At 38.6% G+C, this 13,211-nt stretch overlaps 1 protein-coding gene across 3 annotated transcripts in view; it reads right to left on the reverse strand.

Moving 5' to 3' along the window:
* The window catches only part of ZDHHC20 (zinc finger DHHC-type palmitoyltransferase 20), a 71,310-nt gene that overhangs the window by 41,582 nt on the left and 16,517 nt on the right, over positions 1–13,211 (reverse strand). For all 3 annotated transcript variants that reach the window (XM_042929021.1, XM_042928942.1, XM_042929101.1), the window contains exon 2: positions 4,237–4,263. In XM_042929021.1, coding sequence (XP_042784955.1) covers positions 4,237–4,263 — 27 coding nt within the window. The remainder of the gene's footprint in view (positions 1–4,236; positions 4,264–13,211) is intronic.

Raw genomic sequence — 13,211 nt, forward strand, 5'->3', positions numbered from 1 at the left:
CAGATATGAAGAAACATTCAATTTCTGCATTTAAGGGTTATCAGCCTGGTTTATAAGTAAAGACTGCAGTCTGAGAGGAGATTTGATTTTATTAAAACGCTTAAGATTCAAGTTGAAACACCTTCTCTCAGTGTATTTCAAGGTCTTTCTAAGTTACATCTAAAAGTTACATTTTAAATGATTTAAAACTTATTTAAGACAGAAGCCACCACCATGAACATTAAGTCCAAGGAACTATCAGCTGAAAGTAATACAGGGAGTTCCCATCACAGTGAATAATGAGTCATCTGAAAAACTCAGTTCCTGGATTGTCCAGAAAAGTTACGCTAAATTTCATTCTCCTTTCAACAAAGGGTGCCCAAGAATTTTCAGCCACTTAAAATTCGGGCCATAACTGGTTCCCAAGTAGATTAGCGTAACATTCAAACACCCTTAGCTCCAAATATTAACTCACAGATATAATTCAAAGCTTTTTGTTGTTTCTGCAGTTTTTCTATTTGAAAGAAGCAGAACAGGTTTCCGAAAGAAGCAAGGACTATTTACCAGGTGCCTAAAGTCCTTTTCCATTTGGAATGTGGCACCACAAACCACTGAACAAAACAAAGTAGACACAAGCATAAAAGTCTGCAATTCTACTCATTTTGAAAGTTGAGATCAAATATTACTTCTTCCACATAAGCCTTCTCCATTACTTTTGCAATTCATTACCTCTTCGTACCATACTCCCTCCAAAATCTGCTCAGACTTCAGTTAAAGCACTTAATTTGTTTCATTAAAGTTAGCTGCTTAATATTGGTGACCTAATACATGCAAAACATTTAAAACAGTCCCTGGTACATAATAAATCCTTGATAAATCCTGGCTACTTTTTTAAGTAATCTCTACTCCCAACGTGGGGCTCGCACTCACAACCCTGAGATCAAGAGTCACATGTCTACTGACTCAGCCGGCCAGGAGCCCCAGTACTGGCTATTATTATCATTACTATCCAAGAATCTTAATTTCCTCTCAAAATTTGGTTCCTTTTGCACGTTCCCTATTTCAGTGTTTCCCAAGTTAAAGAAATGATAAAAGTTGTCACTGGTCTGCAGTGAAATGAGAAACATTAAGAACAATGTAGTGAAGTTTTCATAAAGCTAACATGTACTGAATTCGAAGTACTATTCTTCCTTTGGTCTGAGGTTATTTTTCTCTCACTTCTGGTTTAAAAAGTGTTCTTTTGAAATAAAATAATCATAAAAAAATTAACAATCGTTGGACCCACCCTTTTCTTTTGCTGTTATGCTGGTGCATGTGTGGCTAAGAGAGCAGAACCACCAGTCCCACAGTTAACTGGCGTGGGAAGCCTGGGCCCAAGGACTCCTCACATCGCTCCGCTGATCGGCACAAAGTCCTTCAAATTCCAATTCCTAAAATCTCTCTCAAAGTAAACTCTCTCTCGTTATTTTCACTCTCAATGTAACAGCTCATATCCTGTTGCTTATCTCATTTGGTTCACTGCAAAAGCCAACTGGTCTCCTTGCCTCCAGCCCATCTCAATGGCCAGTAGAAAATGTGTTGTTCAGAGTATCACCTTGGCTGTGACACTGCTGGGAAGTGACTCCACGTGCATGACCGGTGTATGCGCTGTAAACCACTGGGACTTCTCAGTAGCCACGTTTGACCACAGCTACTCCGATCACTAATTCCACCCACTGAAAGCCTACTTGAAGGTATATAATGTGTACCTTATTTCTAACCCTCCCTATAGTCCTGGAAGGTGTTCTTTCAGTTTACAAATGTGAAACCTGAGGCTCAGAGAATTTAGTATCTTGCCAATGTCACTTAGTAAATGATAAAGCCAGAATTCAAACCCACATCCGCCTGACAAAAATCCAAGGTTCTTTTCATTACGTCGTATTTTCCAAAAGTAGGTTTCCTTCACTTTACCCACCATCTTAGTAGTTACATCCGATTTCAGAGCCAACATCTGATGCCAAGATAAAATCCTTCCCACATCTCCCATCTATCTTCAAATTTGCTTTCTTTTCAACGTCCACTAAAACTGATTGTCACCCTCACTGAAAACTCTGGTTTCTGAAAATCTCTGCTCCCTTCAGGTTGAACCCCATGGTCTACCCAATGGATTCATTATTATTCCTTCATTTGCCTTTCCTTTGGAAAAGTATACTGGAGCTCAGTCTCCTACTCTTATGTGAACAGTGAGGCATTTACTGAGTCTGCAGTATTATTTTTACTTAGCTTGCTTCACTTATTTATATTTTTGCCTGGCCTCCATATTCAATCAAATTTGTCAATCTTCGTCTGTATACTACTGTATAGCTTTGAGATAAACGGTAACCTTGAGGTACTTTAAACTTCTTAATCATTTAGTTACTTACAACTAAGGTCAGCATATGAAACAATATACTCTCAAAATATTTTTAAAGACATTTAATATATTTTTAGAGTATTTCTGCTCTCCACAGAACAAAATGGTTTCTGCTTTAAAAATCTCAACCCTCAGCTAAAAGAACAAAACAGATAAATCTCTTAGCATAATGCCTGAAATATAATAAGTTCTTAACAAATGGAAATTATCACATTATAATGTAATGAAACACTGCTTTTATTTATTTATTTTATGTTTATTTTTAATCTTGAGAGGGAGGGAGTGAGAGGAAGAGAGACAGACAGACAGAGCACAAGCAGGGGAGGGGCAGAGAGAGAAGGAGACACAGAATCCAAAGCAGGCTCCAGGCTCTGGGCTGTCAGCACAGAGCCCAACATGGGGCTTGAACTCACGAACCGCAAGATCATGACCTGAGCCGACGTTGGGACACTCAACTGACTGAGCCACCCAGGCGCCCTGATGAAATACTGCTTTTAAATAAATTAGAAATAATGTGATTGTTAGTAAGAAAACTTCTGGTCACATATATATGCTATAAACCATTGGTCAGAAGTAACAAAGTAAAATCTTAGTTAACTAAGCAAATTAAATCAAAGCAAAAAAAAAAATCTATAAATCAAAAAATCTGATTCAAAAATCACCGGTAAGTGAATTTAAAAAAACAAACAAATAAGCAAACAAAAAAACTCCATCAAAAGAATCTTTGAAAGACATGGGCAAAATAGCCCCAAGAAATAATAAGTTAAATGTTCTTTTATAAATACTTCAGAAATTTCTCTTTCTGTATCTGTGCTATCACATATAGAAAACAGTTTTGATTTAAAGGAAGAAAATCAAGCCTACCAAGGGGAGGAAGTCTATATTCCTCTCCAACCCTGGCTAGAACTGACAGATCAGAGTCAAAGGCAACTTGAGATCTACATGCTTAATGCCTCTTTCCAATAAGAATAAGTATTTATCAGTAATTTCTAACCGTTCAACTGTTTTAGAAATCCTCTGGATTTTGTATCTCAAATCAAGTTTTATTTTTGAAATTTGATTTCAATAACTTAGTATTTTCTTTTATCCTGGTGAAATATTGAGCAATGATTTTTCCCTCTAGGCATTATCTCGTTGACTAGTTGTTACAAAAAGTAGAATTCCCTTTCAAAATAAACTCGTAATACAATTCACAAATTTAGTCTGGTTATTTTGTAAGATGTCTGTGAGCAGTAAAGCATTATTTTTAACAAACACATTATCAAGAGAACCATCAGTAAAATCTGGGCGTCATGAAACAAAATCCCCTCTTCAACCCTAGCTAGAACGGGTATTAAAAATCTTTGGGGGTGCCTGGATGGCTCAGTTGGTTGGGCACCCGACTCTTGATTTTGGCTCAGGTCATGATCTTGCGGTCCTGGGACCAAGCCCTGTGGCAGTTCCATGCTCAGGGTGGAGCCTGCTTGGGATTCTCTGTCGCCCTCTGCCCCTCCCCCACTCAAGCTCTCTCTGTCCCTCTAAAATAACTAAACATTAAAAAAAAAGAAACAAAATCTTTGAAGTACCACTGTCAAGAGTTCTGAAGAACATACAAGGCATAAATATGCACATAAATATATCAAAGAAGTTTCGGTACTAGGTGCCTTACAAAATAACAGCTACTCCAACTTATATAAACACCACAAATGAAAAGATATCGAATGAATACGAATAAACACAATACTGTATCTCCTACTTAAACTTTAAAAACACAGATTTTATTTCTGAAAACAAAAACACATATAGTCATCACTAAATAAAAGCAAGCAGGCTGCAATTACGATACCATAAATATTCTACTTAAATTGAGACTTAAATTGCCTTACCGTTTTCTCCATTTCCAGAGAGAGTAACTAGAATAGAACAAAAATAGTGAATAAATAATATACTTTAAACATTTTGTACATAAATTTTCAGAGCAACTATTCATCCTAATATCTTTTTCACAAAAATAAAATTTAGTTATAATATGTAAACACTAATGCAAATTCAAGATTGCACACTTTTTATTTATTATTTTTTTAAATATAATGTATTGTCAAATTGGCTAACATACAGCGTATACAGTGTGCTCTTGGTTTCAAGGGTAGATTCCCATGATTCATCACTTACATACAACACCCAGGGTTCATCCCAACAAGTGCCCCCCTCAATGCCCATCACCCATTCTCCCCTCTCCCCCACCCCTCTTCACCTCTCGGTTTGTTCTCTGTATTTAAGAGTCTCTTATGGTTTGCCTCCCTCCCTCCCTGTTTGTAACTTTCTCCCCCTTCCCCTCCCCCATAGTCTTCTGTTAAGTTTCTCAAGTTCCACATATGAGAAGACTGCACACTTTAAAAACACTAAAATGCTAAACATAAATTTTTTTTTCTCATCAACCAATCACATTAAAATTTTTTTCAGACCTTTGTTACTTTCAAACCTATCAATACGTATACAGTTATGTTTTCTTTAGCTCTTTCCTTAATGCCACCTACAGAATAAATAGGACTCTCCTCTATGGCACTCATATTTACGTAATCAGTCTGGGATGTACCTTACTAAACTTTGTGAAAACTATACTCAAGACAATTTGTCTTTTTCTATAGAAAAAAGGAAAGGAACCCATCCCTATAATTTTTAGAGTGCTTTTTATCTCTAGCCTAAAACCCTGGGAATTGCTATTTATTCCTTCTCCCCAGGTAGTCCAATGGCTTTTAGGTCCTGTTAATTCTACTACCTAAGCCTCTTCAAATCTGTCACCTCCTTTCAATTTTTCCCATGACCTTATTTCAGGCCCTCTTCAAACATAATGGCTTAAAGACACTTTCAACTATCAGTTTCAACACACCTCACCACCAGCAAATTTGATGGCTGAATATTCTTTAACACTTCCCAGCAGCCTTCAGAATAAAGTCCAAGATCTTCAGGGTAGCAACCACAGCCCTCTGTGATCTGCCTCTCCGGTCTGTCATTTGCCCATACCTGTGGTCTAATTATCCTGAACAAACAGCAGTTTCCTAAATGTATCGAGCAGTTCCACATGTGCCGTGTGCCTCTCCAACTCATACTCCAAGGCACAATTTAAATACTACCTCCTTTGTAAAGCCTTCCCGAGTCCCTCTTTAGGCAGAGCGGACACTCCTTTCTATCATCACTGCTCACTCTTTCATCTCTACCATGCCACGCCATTTTTTTTGCAATTACTTGGTGATATGTCTGTCTCACTCTACTGGACTGCACAGGTGTGGAATCATGTCTTAGATTAACAACCCTAAAAATTATCATTAACTGTATTTTGCAGACAAGTAAGCTAAAGCTCAAAATATTTAAGTGACTTGGCTAAAGTCACAAAACTAGTACATGTAGTGTAGCTCAAGCCTACTTGGACTTGTATTCTGTCCGATAGTGTCTCTCATCTTATTCATTGTTTTAGTTCCAAAGCCTGGCATACGGCAGCAATGCTTAAGAAATATTTGTTAATTCAATAACCATTTTGGACTAAAATCTGTTGATAAAAGAGAGAAGTACCTGGACACCTCCTTAATAAACTAAAATAGATCTACTTCAATCCCCAAACCAGCAGGCATAGGGCTTCTTCTCAACCCAGCTCAGAACAGTCAGGTAGAAGAGTGGAGTAGTTAGATCCTGGGCTGGTCCCCCCTGGCCTCACAGAGCATTCCCCATTTATGCTAACATACATTAAAAATAAAATTTTCAATACTGTCACGACGTGAAATGATCAGGAAGCACTAGGCAGGCCACACAATGATGAGAAATAAATTAGTGGTATACAAATGGAAAAGAAGCAAATGTATCACTAGTTGTATATTGTAAGACTACAAGCCTTCATAGCCACAGAAAACCAACGGAGAAACTACCATAAAGAGAGGTGGTGGTGGTATACAGAAATCAGAGCTTTCCCAACATGCATGCAATCACTCTGTAGAAATTAGAAGTGAATGAAAGTTTTATTTATAAAGCCACCTAAAAAGATAACATTCCTCTGGGTGGACGTAAGAACTGGGCAAGATCTACACGAGGGCTCCCCACAAGCCTCCACTGATGCCATGGGGACGGATGCTTCATTCCTGCCCCGTGGGAATGGACATCTACCAACTGCCCAGGCCTTCACCTGCTCTGTCACGGCCCAGTAGGAAAGTGGGGGAGGAGATACAAGAGGGTTTCCTTGCGAAAGCTGGGCCCGGGGGAAGCCTAAGCCCACACTCAGCCTCTGCTGGAGAAAGTGGCGACAGAGTGTAGTTTTTCCGTGGTTTTTGGCTGGAGCAGGGCAGTCACTGTCTAGTTTTGTCTTCCTAGGTTGCCCTTCTCCTGGTTTGGCTAAAGAAAACCAGCTTCCTTGGGGTTTTTCTGTCTGTGCCCACTGGTGCTTCCAGGCTGCCAGCTTCTCTAGCATGCAGGATGGGACACATGAAGCAGGGAGTTTGCCTCACTATCATTCCTCAGGCACCAAGGTCCTCAGCTGATCTGCCTTTCTCTCTCCACACTTCAGAATCTTATGTTTGTTTATGTTCCAGGGTTTTTTTATTGTTATTATTTTTAATGTTTATTTATTTGAGAGAGAGAGAGATAGAGACAGACCGTGAGCAGGGGAGGGACAGAGAGAGAGGGAGTCACAGATTCTGAAGCAGGCTCCAGGCTCCGAGCTGTCAGCACAGAGCCCGACGCGGGGCTTGAACTCATAGACTGTGAGATCATGACCTGAGCTGAAGTCGGACGCTCAACCAACTGAGCCCCCCAGGCGCCCCCCGTACAATATCCAGGGGTTTTAGTTGTACTTAGCAGGAAGAACAGTGTGTATTCACTTGTCCCAGAACTGGAAATTCCAATTTGTTTCTTTTTACTGCAGAGTAGTATTCTATTGTATGGAGGTCCCACAACTTATTTATCCATTTACCAGCTGATAAGACATTTGCTTTTGGTTTTTGGCTACTATGAATACTCACATACAAACCTTTGGGTGGACAGATATCTTCATTACTTGGGTAAATATTAGATACGAGATTGCTGGAGCTCTGTTTAACTTTATCAGAAACAGCCACACCGCTTTCAAAAGTGGCTGTATTGTTTTACATTCCCCACCAAAAATGTACGTTACAAGTTGCTTCACACCCTCATCAACACTTGGAACTGTCCATCTTTAAACTCGCAGCTATTCTAAAAAATACATAGTGATACCTCATTGTGATTTCGTGTTTCCCTAAAGACTAATGATGCTGAATATCTTTTTACATGCTTATTGGCCAGTCCTACACTTCTTTGTGAAGTTGTGTGTTGAGATTGTTGGCCACATTTTAATCATTATTTCCTTTATTATTGAACTGTAGGCTCCTTATATATCCTAGATATAGTCCTTATTTAACCAATATATTGTGCAAATATTTCCATCTAATCCATATTTTATCTTTTCACTTATTTAACAGTTTTATTTATTTTTTAAAGAAAAACAGTAAAACAATGAGTTTTAAAGAGCAGAAATATTTTATTTTGATGAAGCCTAATTTATCATTTTTTTTCTTATATGGTTCATGCTTTGGGCCCTACTTAGCAAATCTTTACCAACCAGAGGACACAAAGACTTGCTCATATATTTCTTTCTTGAGGTTATATAGGTTTTACATTTAGGTCTGTAATCTATTTTAAAAGCTGATTTTAAAAATTATGGTATAAAAAGGATGGTATAAACAGGGTTGAAATAAATTTTATTGCATTTAGATGGCCAACAGTTCCAATCTTTTTAGCTGAAACTATCCTTTCCCTGTTGAATTGCCTTGAAACTTTTGATAAAAAAACTAATTAAAAATTAAATTAATGGGGGTTATCTACGTGGCTCAGTTGGTCAAGCATCCGACTTTGGTTCACGTTATGATCTCATGGCTCAGATTCTCTGCTGTTAGTGCAGAAACTGCTTCAGATCCTCTGTCTCCTCTCTCTGCCCCTCCCCCATGCTTTCTCTCTCTCAAAAATAAACATTTTTTAAAAAGTAAATAATGTGTAAGGGTCTGTTTCTGAACTCTTATTCTGCCTATTGATGTATATGTGACCAATCTTACCCCAATACCACACTCTCTTGATTATATGTAGCTCTTAGTAAATCTTGAAATCAGACAGTGTGAGTCCTCCAACTTCTTTTTGAAAGGTGTTTTGGCTATTTTAGGTCCTTTGCATTTCCATATAAATTCTAAACTTATCTTACTGATTTCTTAAAAAAAAAAAAAAATGCCTGCTGGGATTTTGGTTGGCTTTGTGTTGACTCCATAGATCAATTTGGAAAGAACGGACATCTTTGTAATAATCAGTCTTCCGTTCCACAGACACAGTGCATCTCTTCATTTTAGATTTTATCTCATCAATACACAAAATCTTGTATGTATTTTGTTACATTTATCCCTAAAGTGTTTAATGTTTTCGATGTGATTATAAATAGTGCTTTTAAAAAATTTCAATTTCTAATTCTTATTAGTTAGAAATATAGCTGAGTTTTGTTTAGTGATCTTGCATCATATCCTATGAACTTGCTAAATTCACTTATTAGTTTTTAGTAGTATTTTTGTGATCTTGCATCATATTCTATGAACTTGCTAAATTCACTTATTAGTTTTTAATAGCATTTTTGTATATTCCTTGGGATTTTCTACATATATGATGTCTATTAACAGTTTTCCTCTCCCTACTATCTATGTATATGCATATACATGCTTTTTTTTAAAGTAAAACATCTCATGAGTTCATACTAATAATTCAAATTCAAATTCAAGTCTACAAAGTTTTTATCATTTATCTTGTAATTGTACTTTTTTTTTTTTTTAAGAACTGAGAACCCTGGTTCTCAAAAACAGGATGAAGAATTAGAATATCATATATTACTCATTTAATTTTTTTAAATGCTTATTTTTGAGAGAGAGAGAGAGAGAGAGAGAGAGCGAGCGAGCGCAAGCAGAGGAGGGGCAGAGAGAGAGGAAGACAGAGGATCTGATGCGGGCTCTGTGCTGACAGCAGCGGGTCCAATGCAGGGCTCGAACTCTCCAACCACGGTATCATGACCTGAGCTGAAATTGGATGCTCAACTGACTGAGCCACCCAGGCGTCCCTTATTACTCATTTTCTTTATCCCATATTGCCCACCCAACAACTTCGATAATGAGACCAATATGACTACTGAAAATATGATTACTCATTTAAATAATTTTTTCACGCTGCTGTCCATTTTTTAATAGCTCTACTATATCTACATGTTGTAGCATATACCCAATTACAAACTATAGTCCCTTTTCCTTATTACCTTTACTTATAGGTCTTAGGTCTCTAAGAACAGACGTATTTAATGTTCATATCAGAGTTTAAGTTGATATCTCTGCACTCTGGTTGTCTAAAACTCATTCCCATTCTCTAGCAAACTGGTTTTGTCATAGATATTATTCAATTTGTTGAATGTTTTTGTGCTCTGGGGAGACTCAAAAATAATGCACCATCACCTTCCCAGAATCTCATGACAGTGACTTTTTGAAAAGAACAGACCAGAGGTGCCTGGGATGGTTGAGCATCCGACTCCTGATTTCAGCTCAGGTCATGATCCCAGGGTCATAGGACTGAGCCCCAAGCTTAGCACAGAGCCTGCTTAAGATTCTTTCTCTTGGGGCGCCTGGGTGGCTCGGTCGGTTAAGCGTCCGACTTCGGCTCAGGTCACGATCTCGCGGTCCATGAGTTTGAGCCCCACATCGGGCTCTGTGCTGACAGCTCAGAGCCTGGAGCCTGTTTCAGATTCTGTGTCTCCCTCTCTCTCTGCCCCTCCCCTGCTCATGCTCTGTCTCTCTCTGTCTCAAAAATAAATAAACGTTTAAAAAAATTAAAAAAAAAAAAAAGATTTTCTCTCTTCCCCCGCCCCTCTCCGCTGCTCTCCCATGGGCGCTCTCCCTCTTCCTCTCTGAAAATAAATAAGTAATGAAAAGAATAGGCCAGACGCCTTATGAAATGTACCGGATTTGTCTGTTTCTTTTTGGTGTCCTCAACTTCATACTCTATCCCCTACCCCAAACTCCTCTTCCTATTATTCCTCTCCAAGTGTAAAGGTTTCAATGTAATTTGGGGGTGGGAGGGAGAGAATGGACAAGAATATTCAGATCTGAATATTCTGGGATCAGGAGGCATATTATTGAAGTTTGTTACTCTGCCACGCTTGGAACACTTCACAAGGTAGCAACCACCAAGTCTCTCCTTTGTGAAGGCACATTTTTCACTTAACAATCATGAAGTCTTTTGTGGGGTAAAAGTTAACAATATGTGAATATCTTCTTCACCCAACACGTTCCACCGAATGGTGTTAATATCCGCTGATGAATCAATTATTTTGTAGAATTTGAAAATTACCATTAAAAACCCTCTTTTATTTATTTCTACACTTTTAAGCAGGCATTCTTCTATAAAGTGCTTTCAACTAGTGATTAACTAGAGCTTCCGAAAAAGGCAGCACAAAAACTTAATTATTGCCCTTTACCCACTTTCAGAACAGAATGTTGATATAACATTCAACTCCACTGTTAGCAAATAAATTCAAATTTTCTCTTTTTGAATATCAACGAGGAAACTTATGGATTTTTATTTAATATGCCATTATCGGCTACCCTCATTCTTTTTTAGGCTCAAACTGTCTCGTCTTTGGCCAATGCTCTTCCGAGGGACCCCTGCAACCTCCTGAATGGGCCCCATTAGTCTCTGAGCACGTCTTTGCGGTCTAGCACAAGATGTCCCAGGGCTCACTTTACATCTTCCCTCCTGCAGACCTGAAATTAGCCATTTCTCCAAGGGGCACTGGTTCTTTTTTTTTTTTTTTTTTTTTTTTTTTAAGTAGGCTCAAACCCTAATGTGGGTCTTGAACTCACGACTCCTACCCATACCCCCCCACCAAATCAAGAGTGGCATGCATTACGGACCCAGCCAGCCACGGTGCCTGCATTGGTTCCTTTTAGTAGTATTTGGAAACCAAGTGTTGAATACTAGGGGTGCTCATAGCTACTGGAGTTTCATTGCTTTTAGGCCCTTTGGGATGACCGAAATAGTGTTACAAATCCATATTTATATTCACATTGATATTTCCAATTCAAATAGAACATTATGAAGTTTTTCCTTAATTTTCTTGGCATTATATTTGTATCTCTTTGCATTTATGTACAGTGAAAATCTTAGTTCCTAATTAATTTACTTACTCAGCTCATCCTAAAATATAAACAAAATAGTTTAAAAACTGCATACTAGTTTACGGTTTCTTTGTAGTTTTAAAATTCTGCTTCGTTTTGGCTTTAAACTATATCCCACGAAGGAGTACAATATCCAAAAGCCACTTGAAACGATTCTTTCCTGTGTATAGTATCAATTTTACGTAAAATTAAGTTATTTGTGTCATGGTCCCAAACTTTACAGTTTGCTCTTGCCTCCTCTTTGTTTAATTTTATTTTTTGAATATGCAAAAAATATAAATGGCTTAAAAGCCAAAACTACACAAAAAGGTACTCAGAAAGACCTAGCTCTCCTTCCTTACCCTCTCACTCCAGGTAGTCATTTTTATTAGCCTCCTTTATCATACTTCTTTTAGCAAAATAAACAAATAAAAATGTATTTCTAATTTCTTCCTTTACATATTTATTCTGCATCTTGCTTTTCTCATTTAACACACCCTAGAAATCACTGCACATTAGTACATAGAGACAATCATTGTCTGTGTTTTAAAGCACTGCACAGTATTCCATTGTGTGGGTGTTCAGTTCTACAATCAGGGCTCTGTTGATAGACATTTGGGCAGTCTCCAACCTCTACTGTTACAAACAATGTGGCAATGAATAAACTTATGCATGTGTTGTTTATTTGTGGAAGTTTATTCTCAGTGTCGATTACTGATAATGAAATTACCGGACCAAAAGTAAATCTGCCTGGTTTCCCCAAATCCCTGTTAGAAGGGTTGTTCCACTTTATACCCCTCCCAGCGATGCTGGAGACTGCCTGTTTTTCCACCATCGACCCAATACAGTGTTTCTAAACGTTTTGTATCACAGGGTGATTTTACTTTGCATTTTCTTCTACATGAGAATAAGCATCTTTTCATATGTTTATGAGCCAGTCCCTTCCTTCCATCCTTTCCCCGGAACTGTTTCTGTCACTTATGCACTTTTTTTTTTTCTATTGGGCTTTCCTCACTCCCCGGTTATAAGGCCATCCACCCATGTTTCTTTCCAGTACTTGAGTGTTTTCATTTTTTACATTCAAATGTGGCCCATTTTGAAAGGGGAAAAGTATCAGATAAGCCTGAAAAATCTTGTGTTGCCAGAAAGTCAGGAAAGGATAAATGATGGCGACATGTTGAAAGAACATGGAAAAGTTGAAGGGGCTCCTACGGGCCAGATCTGGGACAATATGAGGAGCAGATTACAGAGTCGCAAGGTATTTGCCCACAAAGACACCCATCTGGGGTCAGATGCCGAGACACCGTGCGGGCCACAAGCCATGTACTAAGGAGAAATCCAACCGTGGCACAGGCTGATCAAAACCTTGGCCGACTACAGAGAGCTCTAGAGCAGGCGGGCCCCTTCTCACTCAGACCCGGGATGGACGCAGGCTGGCACAGGAAGGTGTGACCGTGTGTGCAGTTAGTCACATTGACAGAGCTGACAGCCAGAAGCTGACACAACTGAGCGGCAAGCGCCTCCTCGAAGGATCTGTGTGGTACGTCTGAGTCTACTTCTTAATTACAAAGAGACACTGTACCTTTACGGGATGGAGAAACTTGGCCTGAAGCGCCTGAAGTGCTAAC

This window comes from Panthera leo, chromosome A1 (genome assembly GCF_018350215.1).
Source record: "Panthera leo isolate Ple1 chromosome A1, P.leo_Ple1_pat1.1, whole genome shotgun sequence".
NCBI lineage: Eukaryota > Metazoa > Chordata > Mammalia > Carnivora > Felidae > Panthera > Panthera leo.